At 51.2% G+C, this 15186-nt stretch overlaps 2 protein-coding genes across 3 annotated transcripts in view; both read right to left on the bottom strand.

Annotated features, from left to right (window-relative positions):
* Positions 1-7757: 7757 nt before the first annotated feature.
* Cd79b (CD79b molecule) lies at positions 7758-10976 on the bottom strand. Its single transcript, XM_052193923.1, has 6 exons — positions 10827-10976; positions 10084-10134; positions 9011-9319; positions 8708-8826; positions 8419-8460; positions 7758-8317 (listed from the first exon to the last, which is right to left on the bottom strand). The coding sequence occupies exons 1-6, from the start codon at positions 10891-10893 to the stop codon at positions 8219-8221; spliced, it is 687 nt and encodes a 228-aa protein (XP_052049883.1). The 5' UTR covers positions 10894-10976; the 3' UTR covers positions 7758-8218.
* A 2867-nt stretch (positions 10977-13843) lies between these two features.
* The window catches only part of Scn4a (sodium voltage-gated channel alpha subunit 4), a 45940-nt gene continuing 44597 nt past the window's right edge, over positions 13844-15186 (bottom strand). For both annotated transcript variants that reach the window (XM_052193921.1, XM_052193922.1), the window contains exon 25: positions 13844-15186. This exon is cut by the window's right edge and continues 2024 nt beyond it. The gene's annotated coding sequence lies outside the window, so the exon portion shown is untranslated.

Raw genomic sequence — 15186 nt, 5'->3', positions numbered from 1 at the left:
CAGGGTTTTGAGCCTTCTGACTGTACTGGGAATCGGGGTAGGCACTCTGAAAGAAGCCAATTCACCCATTGTAGTATTCTACTTCCCTAGCATCTGTCAAGAGTTTCTCAGGAGGCAAAACAAAACAAAACAAAACAAAACAAAACAAACAAAAAAAAACACGTCCATATTTGGTCCCATGGCCAACTTGGGAATGTGGTGTACCCATTTTTCAGAGGAAGAGACTGAGGTTCTGAAAGAACAAATTAAAAAAAAAAAGAACAAATTCAAGAACTGGTTCTGCTGAGTCAGCAGCTCCTTCAGTTTTGCAGTTCCCATGGTCCATGGCCCAAGGCCCGTATCCCTAGCACCTGTGTGGAGTCACCCAGTTATTTTAGTTTCTGAATCCTTCTGAGTACTGGGTCTTACCCCTAAATATAAGGCCCATTTTTTTCCCATATGAAAATGACCCAGGAGCATGGGGTGCAGATAGGAAAACCCACAACAGGACAAAGCCAGGGCCAAAGAGGGCTGGGCTAGGTCAGCACGCAGAGCTCACCACGCTCCCTGTGTCTAGATCTCTTACCTTTGGATCTCAGGATGTTTTATGTTTGGTCCAGTATGAAAACGCACAAGCAAGCAAATCTCTCCAGAAGTTGACGTCAGCAACCAACATTGAAAAATCATGTCCCTGGGGTCTATGATGTAAATACAAAAGATATAATATCTAAACATCTCACAAGCATTTCACAACAGCTTTCCCTGACTTATCCAGCACTCTTTGGAAGCTGCTACAACCTTAAGGTCTAGGTCTGGGGAAGGCTCCAGAAGCTAACCGAAGATACAGGTGCTTAGACAGGCACTAAGAAGGAATTACCCCCTGAGAGGGCAGGGTAATTGACACCTTCTCTTGCCATGTCAGAACTGAAGTGACCTCAGAATGAATGGAGTTGCCCAGAAGACCTTGAGGACCCTGGGGATAGTCTTTATAGAATGTTAGTATTACAACCTCTAGACCCTGGAGGTGAGCTGAAGCTAAATGTGAGATCAGAGGGGGTTGGTGATCTTTTTCTCTAGTCTGGACCATTTCTAGGATGTCTGGTGACAGAGACCAAAGCCAGAATTCATTGCTACTAGAAGCTAAGTTTTGGCTTAACTTAGGGTTTGTCTAATACTTCTAGAAACTTGCCCAGTCTTGGTATACCACTGAAACCTCTGATAACTTCAGTCTTAGAGGCTGCCAAACAGTGGCTTCTGTGTGGCCCATGGGGAGAGGCTGGGACCAGCATCTCTGATTCCAGCCTTCAAAAGTTCAGACTGACATCTCCAGTCATCTTTAAGATCCCATCTTAGAGCTGGAGAGACAGCTTGCTCACTAAGGAGCTCACTTCATGAGTGTGAAGACCTGAGCCTGGATCCCCAGCCTCTGGCCTTTGTAAATCCAGGTGTGGCTACAAATACCTTAACCCCAGTGCTGGAGAGGCCGGGACAGCAGGATGCCTGGAACTGCTCTAGATGGATCTATGAGTTTGGGGTTCAGTAAAAGACCCTTTCACTAAAAGCAAGGCACAAGGGCTGGGGTGATAGCTGGGGGGTTCAGAGCACGGACTGCTCTTACAGAAGACCCAAGTTTGGTTTCTGGCATCTCCATGGGGCTGCTCACAGCTGCTTGTGACTATAGTTCAATGCCCTCCTCTAGTCTGCATGCTCTCCTGCATTCATATGCACACACACATACAAACACACACACATACACACACATACACACAAGTACAGATAATTTCAAAACACAACAGTAAAAGTAAAGCAGTGGACAGTGCTGAAGAAACGGCTGACTTCTGGCATCCACACTTACTCACCTATATGAACGGATGCAGACAGACACCAAGAACACCCCTTAGAACCTGGAGTCCATGGGCATCTGTTTGGAAGCCCTTTGTGTTTCCAGACTTGACACCCCTGGGCTTCTCCACACCTACCAGGCACGGTCATGGACCTGACCCTGAAGCAGCCTCTCCTATACTTTGAGGCTCAAGTCTATGGGTGGAAGCATCTCATTTTTTCTGGTTGTGGGGTGACCTCAGGAGGGTTTGGGGTAGATGCTCTTCACTAGTAGTTTGAAGCCCGCCCTTTCCACTTCTTGCTCTCGTCCTCTGGAGGTCAGAGTTGGTTATTGCATTCACATACATACATATGTTACATGAAAGCGCACATACATATTCTTGCTCAGATTACCTTGGAGCTCACTCATGATCCTCCTGCCTCCGCATCCTGAGTTCCGTGCAAGCTCCTCACCTCCAGCTAGTACATGAGCCTTAACACCATTGATCACTTGCTCTTTCAACTCTAAAGTTGTTTTGTTTTTTCAAGACAGGGTTTCTCTGTGGAACAGAGCCCTGGCTGTCCTGGATTCCCTTTGCAGACCAAACTGACCTCGAACTCACAGAGCTCTGCCTCTGCCTCCTGAGTGCTGGGAATAAAAACACGCACCACCATGCTGGGCTTAGACTCTACAGTTTAGAGAACATTATTTGGGGATTCCCAAGGGCCTTTCCAGGAGAGGAGCGTTTCTGAAGACCCACCTTGCGGCAGGAACTGTACTGGACAATAGGGCATGTGTGTTTTATTTGAGAGTGGAGGAAACTGAGGCTTCAAGATAGATAGCCTGGGTCTTGTAAGTTTCTAAGTGATGTTTCTGTAGTCCCCACCCCACCCCCCACCCCAGGCACAGCCCTTTTGAAGCCTGCTCTAGGAGACGAGGACGCTGCCTGGCAGGGATAGGCCCTTCCTCAGTGCACGGCGTTCGCCGAAGGTGGGAGGAATCAAAGGAATTGAATGGGGCCATCCACAAAGGCTAAGAAAAGTAGCAGGGAAAAAAACCCAGCCCGCGGCAGCCTGGGTCAGTGAAGCGGCCCGCGTCATCCTTCTTCGCATTTGTATTGCACGTTTCAGTGTGCCTCATGGTTTCACTTCCTGTATCTTCTTGGACCCTGGAGTTCTCTCTCCCCACCATGCAGAAGAAAGCTCTGAGCAGAAGGTGGGTCTTAGAGGACTGAGTGGAAGGCTGGGCAGGCACCCCTGTGTATCAGTTGGGGCGGGGTGTTTATGCTGGGGGATTGATCTATGAGCAACCGTGGTGCTGAGGAGACAGAGGCAGGAGGATCTGTGGGGAGAGCGAGCCAGCCATCTTTGTTGGCTCAGCCGGTTCCAGGCCAGAGAGAGACCCTGCTGAGCAAAACGACCTGAGGAGTAATACCATCCAAAGTTGTTCTCTGGCCTCCATGTGCAAACACACATATGTACCTGCACACACATGTGTGTGCACCCACACCTACATGTGCACAGACACACACATGTGCACACACACACACACACGTACAGATGTACAGAAGTCTGGGGTGCTTTTCCTAAGGGGTGCCCTCAGTAACTGCTCTCTGCTGTCACCTTGTCCTTTGGCTGTTTGTGATTAGCTCGTTCCCACGACCTCACTGTTATCTTTGAGGTGGTATTACTGCCTTTCTTCTACTCATCCCCCACCCTGCCCAACTCCTGTTGATGAGACAGAGATCTCACTAGGTAGCCCAGGTTAGACCCAAACTCTCTATTGTACTCAGTCCCTGATTGCCGGAATTACATACAGGTGTGTGCAACTCTTCTCCTGCTCATGCACCGAGCAGCTGCTGGTGATCCAGCCCCCAAGGCAAGCTTCGTGCTAGGAAGCTGGATGGACCTCCATGAGGAACTCCATGAGGACTGGGTCCTGGCTTTTTCCCAAGGAAGGAGCAGGCAAGCTGGGGTGGTACTGGGCTGAGGACCAAAGAGCACTGTTCACAGGAACAAATGCTTGGGAAAAGAGGAGGCAAGGGAAACCCAGAGGGCAAGCAAGTAGACATATCGTGTCTTAAAGTCTTTTTACTAAAACAATGCTTTCGTTTTTCTGTTATTGTGGTTTCTTCTCTCTCTCTCTCTCTCTCTCTCTCTCTCTCTCTCTCTCTCTCTCTCTCTCTCTCTCTCTCTCTCTGGGAGGCAGGGCGTCACTATATATACAGTCCAACCAGCCTTGAAATAAATGTAGCAACCCTCTTGTCTCCAGCTCCCAAGTGCTTGGAATACAGCTGTGAGTGACCATGCTCAACTTTATAGTTGCTTTTAAATCAAAGGGACAGGAACACGTGTGTACAGCAACATATACATGAAAACAAAATACCCAGGAGAGTAGACAAGGTTCCATGAACACACTGATGACAAGTCTCCACAAACAGACCCATGCGTGCTGAATCTGGACCCTAGTGGCCTCTGGCTTCTGCACCCTGCCAAGCGGAGGAGATGTATCCAAGGAAAGACGACTTATACTGGTTGGTTTGTTTGTTTGTTTGTTTTGACAGGATTTTGCTCTGTAACCCAGGTTGGCTTCAGACACACACATGTTCATCCTCCTGTCTCAGCTTCCCAAGCTCGGGCCAAGTGGAGTTACAGATGTTAAGACACCACACCAGTGTCCGATTTTTCTTTTTAAAAACAAAAAAACAAAAAAAATAAATAAAACAACCGTACTAGGATCAGTCCAAATGTTTTTAAACAAACTATATTCTGTTTGAACTCAGAATGTAATGCCTGTTAATTTTTGTTCTTTGCGGTCAGCTGTGTTTCCAAGGAAAGGCTCCTGGGTTGGGAAAGGCACCCCCAGTTGAACATTGGTGTTTTCATTACGCCATGCAGAGTGGGGGTGGGTGGGTGGAGGTCAGCTCCAAAGCTCTGGAAACATCCAGAAAGTCTCCAGTTCTGAAGTGGACTTAAAAACAGCAGACAGAATCCCGCAAGTCCAAGCAAGGTTCCCAGGTCCCTTGTGAGGCCCCGTCCCACACAGGCAGCACAGCTCCTTAGGTTAGACGGCTGAGAACTACCTGCGATGGCGGCTAGCGCTGAGAACCACCTGCTGTTACCACCCAAACAGAGGTGGCCTTTGGCGCTTTGTTTTTCTCTCATCTCAGATTCTGCTGGAAAAACACCCAAAGCCATGGGTCAGATGGCCCCAGCGCAGGCAGCACCTGCATCGAGAAGGGCCGGAAGTCAAGCTAGAGCGAAGGAGGAACCATCCTGTGCTTAACGCAGGGCCCCCGAGGGACCGGGCTGGATTCCCCCAGTGGGCAGTGGGGCATGTGCCCACCCCGGGCCCCTGAGCTGCATTCTGCAGAAAGGAGGCTGGTTCGGCCCAATTAATAAATGAGAGGAGTGGGGCTTTATAAAGCACAGCTCTTTAAACACCTATGTCTCCCAGTCCCTTCCTTCTTCCCCACCCCTTCAATGTTATTGCGGCCCAGTCCCCGAGGGCGGCAGCCGCGAAGCAGTAGGCAGAATGGATCTTTGGATTACAAGACCTGGTTGTGGCTGCTGGCCAGTTTTTCTGAGCTTGTTGGGCTTTCTCCCTGTGAGTGTGTTATGGGACTAAGATTACCCCCCCCCCCGTGGTTAAACTGGGGCTAAACAGTATCCTGTAGATGAGGATGGGTGAGGGGCGCTCTACAAAAATTTAGGACCACTCAATGCTAATTTGTTGTGCTCAGTAACAGCTTCTGGTCCCTGTTTCATTTCCTGGCTGGTACAATCTTGACATGTTTTAGAATTCATGGAATAAACGATACAGACTGACCAAAAAAAGTGAACAAACTTAATTATTTGATGTGACATTAAAAAACAAAACAAAACCAAAGCCAGGCTGTGGTGGCGCACGCCTTTCATCCCAGACCTCAAGAGGCAGAGGCAGGCGGATTTCTGAGTTCGAGGCCAGCCTGGTCTACAGATCAAGTTCCAGGACAGCCAGGGCTATACAGAGAAACCTTGTCTCAAAAAAAACCAAAAACAAAACAAGAAAAATGAAACCCAGACAGGCTGGGAAGATGCCTTAGCTGGTAAAGCCCTGGTCCCATAAATATAAAGACTTTTGTTCAGTTCCCAGAGCACATGTGCAACCCCTTGGCTTGGTAGCACATACCTGTGATCCCAGTGCTGGGGAGGGAGATCGGAGATGCTTGGGCTTGGGTGGCCAGCCAGGCTAGCTTAATCTAAGGGTTCCAGCTCAGTTAGAGGCTTTGTCACACAAATTCATGAAGCATTCCATATTCTATGTATAAGAAATACCCAGTATCCAGCTCAACTCCCTTCCTTCAGTTTTTCAGACCGTTCTCAGTATATTGCCAAGGCTGGCCTTGAATGTAAGCCCCGTCCTCAGCCTGGGTAGCTGGGATCGATAGGCCTGTGGCAGCCAGATTGGATTTATGATCCCTGTGTTACAGATAAAGCACCTGGAGCCTGAGAGGTCCTCACACTCACGTGACACAGCTAAGGTGGTCACTGCCTGTGTGAGTTCTAGGGGTCCAGGGATCCACAGGATGGACAGAGTGAATCATAAACCCTCCTGAGACAGGAAACCACCCCAAGGGGGCTCCTCCATCAAAACCAAGGAAGTCACTGCCCTGTATGGGTATCTGCTGATGGGGTGCCTCCTGTCCAAATGATTCTTTGTCAACAAACATTTCAAGGCCCAGGGAACCCCTGCTGCTGAAATGTGCTCTCCCCTGAACCAGGATGGCCCCAAACAGAGGAGATCCTGCTTAGGGGAGCAGTTAAGACTCCCCCACCCCGGGCTGGCTGCCTGGTCCCTAGTGGAGGTAGGGGCCAGAATTAGCCCTAGTATGCAAAATAGCAGGAAAGTCAGGCTCCGGCTCAGTGAAGGCAGATGGCAAAACAAGCCGGTTCCCTCTGGCAGTCCAGACCTGGGGGGATCAGCCCAGTTCAACTATCCTGGTTCACTGTGTGGCTGGGACTCTGACCCAAAGCCCCAGGCCGGTGTGCCCTACCCACTTGTCCCACCCTGAATTTCAATGGCTTCTTGGTCTTTACCACACGTTGTCCAGGGTAGAGATTCGCCTGCCTGAATCCTCAGCAGGAATGGCAAAGATGTGTTAGGGGTTCCACAGAAGTCAGTCAGGGAGTGGAAGCACCAGAGTGGGGCATGGGAGGGAGAGAGGGAGGCTTAACTTCGACAGTAACTGCCCAGGCTTCCCAGTTGTTTAAGGGACTCCCAGTTACTCTCACAGCTGGTAGGTCAGGACCTAATTTGTAAGGCATTAGAGTCCATGTGGGGGGAGGGGGTAAGGATGCCTTCTTTTCCTGTGGTACTGGGGTCACCCTGAACAAAAGCCCCCAACATTCACCATTTGAATCCTGTTTAGGAACCAATCTCTCTGTCTGTCTGTCTGTCTCTCTGTGTGTTTCTCTCTATGTGTCTGTCTCTCTGTTTCTGTCTCTCTCTTTGTCTCTGTCTGTGCCTCTCTCTGTCTTGTTTTTGTCTCTGTCTCTGTGTGTCTCTCTCTCTGTGTGTGTGTGTGTGTGTCTGTGTTTCTCTCTCTCCCCATAGCCCTGTCTGTCCTGAAACTCACTCTGTAGACCAGGCTGGCCTTGAACTCAAGAGATCCAAGTACCTTGGCCTCCTGAGTGCTGGGATTAAAGGCATGTGCCGCCACACCCAGCAGAATCTCTCTCTCTCTCAATGGTTTAATGAACGAGTGAGGGTGTCCCTGTTCATCAGAAGGGTGGGTTGGATCCTCTTTCTCCAACAACTGTTTCAGGGCAGGGTGATGGGGATGTAGGGCCCCAACTGGGCCTTCAGAGGGAAAGGTAGGGTGACTAGAACAGGCACTCCCTCTCACAGTTTCATAAGCTCACAGGCACCACACCCACCACCCAGCTCCAACAGATGATATCATGAATGCCTCTGGTGTCAGAACACATTATTTATTCCACAGGAGGATGGGCTGTAGGCTTTAAGTGGTCCCTGGGATGGGAGAGAGAAGAGGCATTCTGGCATCCCCTTCCGGTGCCAGTGTGAACCCTGGCCCTTCCTGGACTCCCCAGGAAGCCAGTGTGCTCTGAGTCCATTTGTGGATTCCAACAAGTCTCTGCTTTCCTGTCTCAAACACTGAGACAGATCCTGCATGGCACTTCCAGAAGCCTTGGTCAAGTCTATCCCTAGAGAACTCCTTACTCCATGTCACCACCCTATTGTCCTTCCGCCCCAGGCCCTTCAGCAAGAGCTGGGGACCAGGAGCTAGAGAAAGAGGTGGCATTGATGGTCCAGCTTCAGACACTGGCCGGGGTATCCGGGAAGCAGGGAATGGGCTGTGAGCCAGGCAGTTTGGAAGCAGTGAGGCCCAAGAGTTCAGCAGGAGGCAGGTGGCCCTCACTCCTGGCCTGGATGCTCTCCCACCGACCACTTTACCTCCCCTGTCCGAAGAGTCACTATGTCTTCGTAGGTGGCTGTCTGGTCAATGTTCAAGCCCTAGAAACAGGAATTGGAGGTCAGGTCTGGGTCACATTCTAACCATCACGACAGAGGGTAAGCACTGCAGCTCAGAGCTGCTAAGCAACCCTGTCCCTTACCTCGTAGGTGTGATCTTCCTCCATCCCAGCCTTGCTGTCATCCTGCAGGATGGGGTGGGGAGAGAATGCAGTTCAGAAGGTGAGGGCCCTCCATCTCTGTCCCCTGGGTGGGGGCGAGGAAGAAGGCGTCTCCAAGACCAAATGAATGAATGGACAGTGAGTCAATGGACAGGACTCAGGGCTGCATGAGCTGCCACAGAGTCACAGAATATGGAGACCCTGCCCATGTCCTGGCTGCCCTGTGTCAACCTCCCAGCCTTCCCGAGGACCCCCCAGTTCCTGTGGGCACCTTGTCTAGTAGCAGGAAGATGGGCACAATGATGAAGAGGATGATGAGGAGGGTCTGGATCATGATAATGCCATCTTTCAGTGTGTTCCGCCGCTTCAGTTGGTCCAACGTGCTGAATCCTAGGGGAGGAGGGTGAGGCATAAGGCTGGCATTAAAGGTTAAACATGCTGGACCTTAGGACACCCTTGGGATCTACAGCCTAACGGCTCTCCTGGGGGCTCTAGGGCCATAGCAACTTCCCCTGGTAAGCAGGCTGAGCTGGGGAGTGGGTGTGGGTGGCTACACAATCTACTTTGCACACACCTAAGACTAGAAGTTCTGTGCCGCAGCTGTTTTCATCAAGGTTGCTGCTGCTGCCACATTTCTGCTTGCAGAAGTAGATACCATTGTCCTCGTACTGGATGTTTTGGATAGTGAGTGTGTAGACAGAGCCATTCTGGGTCTGTAAAATGTGTCCCTCTTCTGGGAACAATTGCTGGGGCTGCTGGTTCCCTTGCTTTCGGAACCAGGTCATGGCGCCTGAGGAGTCCGTGTAGCAGTGAATCTTCACTACGGAGCTCCGCTTCTTGGCTGCAAACCTCGGGTGCTGCCAGATCTGGGAACAAGGGCTTCCTGTGGACATCAATGCAAGGTTCATAAATTAGGCTTAGTGTCTTCCAGTTTGCCAACCTAGTCTACCGTGGAAGACATTGCCCCAGGTTAGCCTATCTCACGTGTCCAGAGCATCAGGTTTATGAGTCAGTCAGAGGGCAGAGGTATGAGAAAGTAAAGTGTGTGAGAGGCCTCATACTGAGCCACTGGTGTACACCTCTTCCTGATCTAACCTCTGTCCAGTTGTCTTTCCTTAAGGAGTATTCTGGAACCTTCCCATTGCTTTTATGTCTACTGGAATGGCTAGATCCAGGCCTCATGTTCAGAACAGCCTTTTGGCCTGGTTGGGTACTTTAACTCTTTCCTCTACACTTTCCTATACCTGCTCCAAATTCCCCAGGGCTCCCCATTGTCCCCAGGATGATAGGGTTGAATCCTTAGCCTGTCACCTGAGGCCCCGCCCCCCTTACCCTCCTCGTGGACCCACTTCTCTTGGTGTTCTGGTCTAAGAGGTTTGTTGGGTTCCCAATAACACAGACCCCGGACTGTGGCCTTGTGGGATCCCCTCTAGCTATCTTGCTCTGATCCCCAACCTGGGCTTGGCCCTCAGTGGGCAGGGCAGGAACACACTAGTCTGATAAGAGCAACAGTTGTCCAGCAATGGAGCCTTAATGAGGCCCCGAGGAGGTGTAAGTGCGGGCTCTCTAGACAGGGAGCTCCAGGCAGAGATAGGGCTGTGTTAAACAGATACATTTGTCCCAGAAGTGGTGGCTGAGGTAACTAACCTTGGGATTTCTGTGGCAGGTCATTGTTTGTCATGGCTGGAACCGGCTCACCTGGAGGGTGGGAGGAAGTGGGCTAGGTCAGGCTTCTCTACCCTCAGTTGATTGCCCCACCCTTAACCCCTCCACACTCCCAGGGCTACTTCCTCCTTCCGGGACTACAGCTCCAAGCCCCTTTAGCTTCCCCTGTCCCTGTACTGGAGAGGCAGAAGTAAGGAAGGGGTGCTGGAAACCCCATACCCAGGCCCCCTCTACCTTCGATCATCAGGCTGGCCTGTAGCCTCTGTGGAAATGAGAAGGAATCCACAGCCAGGAAAGCTCTCTCAGTCTTTCCGGCAAAGAGAGGACGATTCCCGGAGCATACTATATTCCAGGATATAGGGAAAGAGCCTTTTCCATGCGGAACCCTCAGGGCTTCGTCAGAAGCCACATGCTGGCCCCTCTTCCTCCTGGCCCTGGCTCTTCCAGGTCATAGCTGCCAACAAGATTAATTAGCCCCTTGTACCAAGCTCAACCTGATACCCTCCAGGCTGCAAAGGGCTGGAACCTCAGGCCCTGAGCCCACCATTAAGACCCACAAACTGGGCACGGGACAGTCAGAGGGAGATAGACAAGAAGAAGCAAAAAGAAAAATGCAAGAGGCCGAGCAGCTCGAGACTGAACCGAGACAGGGAGTGGAGCCTATAGGCCTGTCTCAAAGCCAGCGGGCCTGTCTGTCACATAATCGTCTGTCACCTAAGTCATACCTGAGAAGAGCAGCAGCAGGCACAACAGCCAGTGGCAGGGCATGGAAGACAGCACCAGTATGGTCATGGTCCCTGCTCCGTCTCCGAGCCCAAGGAGCTTTTTGGGTGAAACATGTAAGTGTATGTCAGCCGGGGCTGCAGCTTGTGTCTTCTCCGCCTCTTCCCCATCAGGCCCCTTCCTGCCATGCAAATTGAGACCCAGGGGAGGCACCATCCCTCCAGGGACCCTAGGGGAGGGCAGCTTCGTCAGCTGCTCTGCTAGGACTTGAAAGGTGGGCCTGCCTGGGCAACCCAGCTTTGTGTTCTTGATAAAAACTCTGGGAAGGGGAGGTTCCCGAATCTTCTAGGGACAGCCAGTGTTCCCTAATCCCTTTCTCCTGCTGCAGGTCATCTTTTAGGTCAGCTGATCTCCTCTGTGGTTACTTTGCTCTGGAAGAGCTGGGCCTGGCAAATTTAGCTAAACACATACCAATCCTCTAAATCAGCAATTCTCAACCTGTGGGTCACGGCCACATGCATTTCCGATGGTCTAAGGAAACCCCCTCCCCCAACCATAAATTAATTTTTGTTGCTACTTCATAACTAATTTTGCTCCTGGATGGTGTCTCAGTTCCTAAGACCATTGGAAATATGTGTTCTCTAACAGTTGTGACCCACGGGTTGAAAACCCATTGCTTAAATGAATCTGACCTTGACTCCTTTGCCTTGGGCAACCATTATGCTCTAGGAGGAGATGCACCAAGGAAGGAAAATTCAGGAGACATACTCACACCAGGCTCCTGGAAAGCCCTGGCACAGAGCTTCTTGGAGTACAGGAGCCATGTCAGAAGTTGACTCTGTGGGAAGGGAGCCATAGAGGTTCTTGTGCAAAAGTATGCCAACTAATAAAAGAAAATATAGCCTAGAGCCTGGTGGTGATGTTGCACACCTTTAATCCTAGCACTTGGGAGGCAGAGGCAGGTGGATCTCTATGAGTTCGAGGCCAGCCTGGTCTACAAAGTGAGTTACAGCATAGGCAGGGCTACACAGAGAAATCCTGTCTTGGAGGAAGAAGAAAGAGGAGGAGAAGGAGGAGGAGGAGGAGGAGGAGGAGGAGGAGGAGGAGGAGGAGGAGGAGGAGGAGGAAGAGGAGGAGGAGGAGGAGGAGGAGGAAGAAGAAGAAGAAGAAGAAGAAGAAGAAGAAGAAGAAGAAGAAGAAGAAGAAGAAGAAGAAGAAGAAGAAGAAGTAGTCTAGGCCCCCAACACAGCCCTCTTCTCCTTGTATAAGAGTTGCTGTGGGTTCCCAAAGGGGCTGGACTTAAGTAGAAACCACTTAGGGAAAACCCACCACTTAACCATCACGGTTGAAGGGGCTTTTCCAGGGAATTCTGTGGGATGTTGAGGTCATTGAAGGGCTGTATATAGCTCTAAGGTTCCTGAGCTAGGAAGGGCATGGGGGCTGAGATGGGAGAGCCCTCTGATTCTGCAGTGAAGGTTCTTTGGTCCTACCTTGACAGCAGGACCACAGGAGGGACCAGAACAGTCAGGGGTTCATCTGAGCTTAGCTTTGTGTCCTTGTCCCAGGGTCTGTGAAACTTGTAAAACCTTGGGTGATAGCCTTGTTCAGGGCACATTCTACACAGCTACGTGTGCCAGGCATGGGGATCCTAACCTGCAGCCTAAGCCCCTCTGAGTCTCATGGCATCTCTTCATACCTTTTTTCTCTGTCTTAGCTTCCAATCCCCAGGAAAGGCAGATCAGATATTAAGTCTTCAGAAGCCTCTGTTGACAGGTCACTGTTCCCACAGCCGATAGGCAGCCTGTGTGACTGGCAGAGTGGCCAAATTTGAAGAGTAGCAGCACCATTCTCCCCTCCTCAGGGTTGGAAGGTGTGTTGGTGGAGTCTGGACACTCCTACCTTTGTCCCAAGCCTGTACCTCACTTGACAGTATGAGGATCAGCTACTGAGGGAGTAAAGTGGGCCTTGGTCCCGGGCTATGGGAATTGGGGATGCAAGGGTTAAATTTGTATCTGAGAAACAATTCATTCTGGGCAGTCCCAGATGTTTTTGATTCTTTCCAGATGTTTCCAATAGAAACAAAAATTCTCTGAAAAGGTGACAGATATTCAGCTCACAGAAGAAACAGCAAGTGTCACCTAAGGTCAGGATGGGGAGCCTAGGCCCTTCCCTGGCAGCAAGACAATATCCAGGATCCCCCTCTCAATAGACTGGACCCCTCTGAGGATCTAGTGGTGGAAGTCTTGGCTGGCTGTGGGGTCAGGGAACCTCAAGGTTGAAGGGCTAATAGCTATGTTTTCAGGGTGCACACATGTGCCACCCAGGCTGTGTGCTTGCTCAGGAGGTAGTTCTGGGGCTCAGGTGTAAGGGGGGCACAAGGGTTGACGTGGTGGCTGGCATCAGCATCCTCTGTGGGAGGGATGTTGATGTGCCCTTTGAGCCTCATTCCCATTCATGCTAGGGAAGGAGGCAGCGGGGGCCACCCCTGCAGGGTTATTTGTCACAGTTGGGACCATGTTGTTCCGTTGCTAGTGACCACATCATTAAGCCTTGTCCTGGAGTTGTGACGCCTGTTCCTTCCCAGAACAAGACGTCTTTGTAACCCAGCCCCGCCTCTGCCCTGGGTTGTCCGAGCTACATACCCCAACATCTGGCAACCTCTCTCCTCCCCTTTCCAGAAAGATGGCACCAAAACAAGAGGAGGAAGACAGGGGAGGGACAGGTGCTTGTGTGAATGAGGAGAGGTCAGGGACTCCGGAACGGAAGCAGTTAGGAAGAGTGAAATGGGAGGGGAGGACTCAAACTCTTGCACTCTTGCCTGGGTATCCTGGGCCTGCAGATCTTGGTTACCAGGAGAAACAGCTGCTGAAGGGGGGGGGTTTGCTCAGGTTCAATCCCAGAGTTTCCGTCCTGTCCTGGTTTCCTCAAATTCACCATCTCCACTTGCCGCCATTGCTGGCTCGCCCTTCTAACCTCCCTCGGCCCTCACCCATATGACGGTTTGAAAGAGACCACATCCCAGAGGCACCAGGTGAGGGGTTTATTATAAGAACTGTACAAAGAAGCTTATCTGACAGGCTGGAGTCAGGCTGGTTCCCACCTAGACAGTGTGGAAGCTGGGCTCACTCAGCAGAGGGGGTCCACAGGCAGCGACCACAGGTTCTGCTCACAGATCTTCCTCCACAGTGACTCTTACAGTTGGTGGAGAACATCAGACCTAATAGATTCCTGAGGCTCTGAGGGCCAAGCCAGGCTGGGCTGGTGTGGGAAGGGCATTGGAGCTGAGTTCTGGGCAAGGGACTACTGACTCCCACTGTAGGGACCTTCTGAGGGGACAGTCAGTCACCACAGGAAGGAGGACTCAACTCCTTCGACACACAGGAGACATGAGGAGAAGTAGAGGAGGTGAGGTCATGGGTGTGAGGACGAGACGCAGAGAACGGGAGAGACAGAAGCTCAGGAGAGGGGCCGAGGGGCCTTCCAGGCAAGGCAGGGGGGCTGCGCGAGCAGGGTGAGCAGGAGACCCACGATGCCACGCAGGCGAATGCACGTGCACACGCGTCTTGTTTTGAAAGTTTTGCCACTTCCTGAGTTTTACTCAAACTGTTTATGAGAAACAAGAAGAAAATGAAAAGGAATTTAGGCCAAGAGGAGACTCAAAGCTTCAACGTGTGTTCCTCCTGATTTACTCCTGCACAGGAAAATGCACTCTCCCACATTTAGGGATGCATAAACAAATGAGAGAAGACAAAATGTCCATCCTCTCTCTCTCTCTCTCTCACACACACACACACACACACACACATTCACAGACACATGTGTATCTGCAGACACAGTAGTTCACATATGTACGGTGGTGCACAAACTCATGAACTCAGGCTCACAAGCACAGATGTGCAGGCGCACACACAAGGGACCGCTGAATCCAGAGACCTCTGAGCAGGACCCTCATTCCCTCTTCCAAGCCTGGTCTCTGGTCTCTGAGCCTGGTGCAGTCGGGTCCTGGTGAGCAGAGCTAAGCAAATTGGCTTTCCTCTTGGCAGTGTTGGTGAATGCCTTTCATTTCAGCATGTGGTTAGGCAGAGGCGGGCGGATCCCTGAGTTTGAGGCTAGCCTGATCTACAGAATGAATTCCAGGACAACCAGGGCTACACAGAGAAAAGAAACCCTGTCTCAGGGGGCAAAGTGGCTTTCCAGGCAGCAGGAAGCAGGAAGACCGAAGCTAAGTCTGGTGAGCCTTCTTACTGCACGCCCTAGCATCAACACGTCTCCCGGTGTGCTGAGTTCTAACATTCTCTGAGTCACTTGAGGAAGCAGAGAAGGGGCAGGGAAGAGGTGGGCAGAGACTAAACAGGAAGAAGG

The sequence above is a fragment of the Apodemus sylvaticus genome, chromosome 10, assembly GCF_947179515.1.
Source record: "Apodemus sylvaticus chromosome 10, mApoSyl1.1, whole genome shotgun sequence".
In the NCBI taxonomy this organism is placed as follows: Eukaryota; Metazoa; Chordata; class Mammalia; order Rodentia; family Muridae; genus Apodemus; species Apodemus sylvaticus.
This window is presented reverse-complemented; position numbering and strand designations above follow the sequence as displayed.

Coding starts and splice junctions, on each gene's coding strand:
- Cd79b (XM_052193923.1), bottom strand. CDS start 10,893: ATGACCATACTGGTGCTGTCTTCCATGCCCTGCCACTGGCTGTTGTGC. Junction 9,320..10,083: donor CCTGCCACAGAAATCCCAAG/GTTAGTTACCTC, acceptor TGATGTCCACAG/GAAGCCCTTGTTCCCAGATC. Junction 8,827..9,010: donor CACAGAACTTCTAGTCTTAG/GTGTGTGCAAAG, acceptor CTCCTCCCCTAG/GATTCAGCACGTTGGACCAA.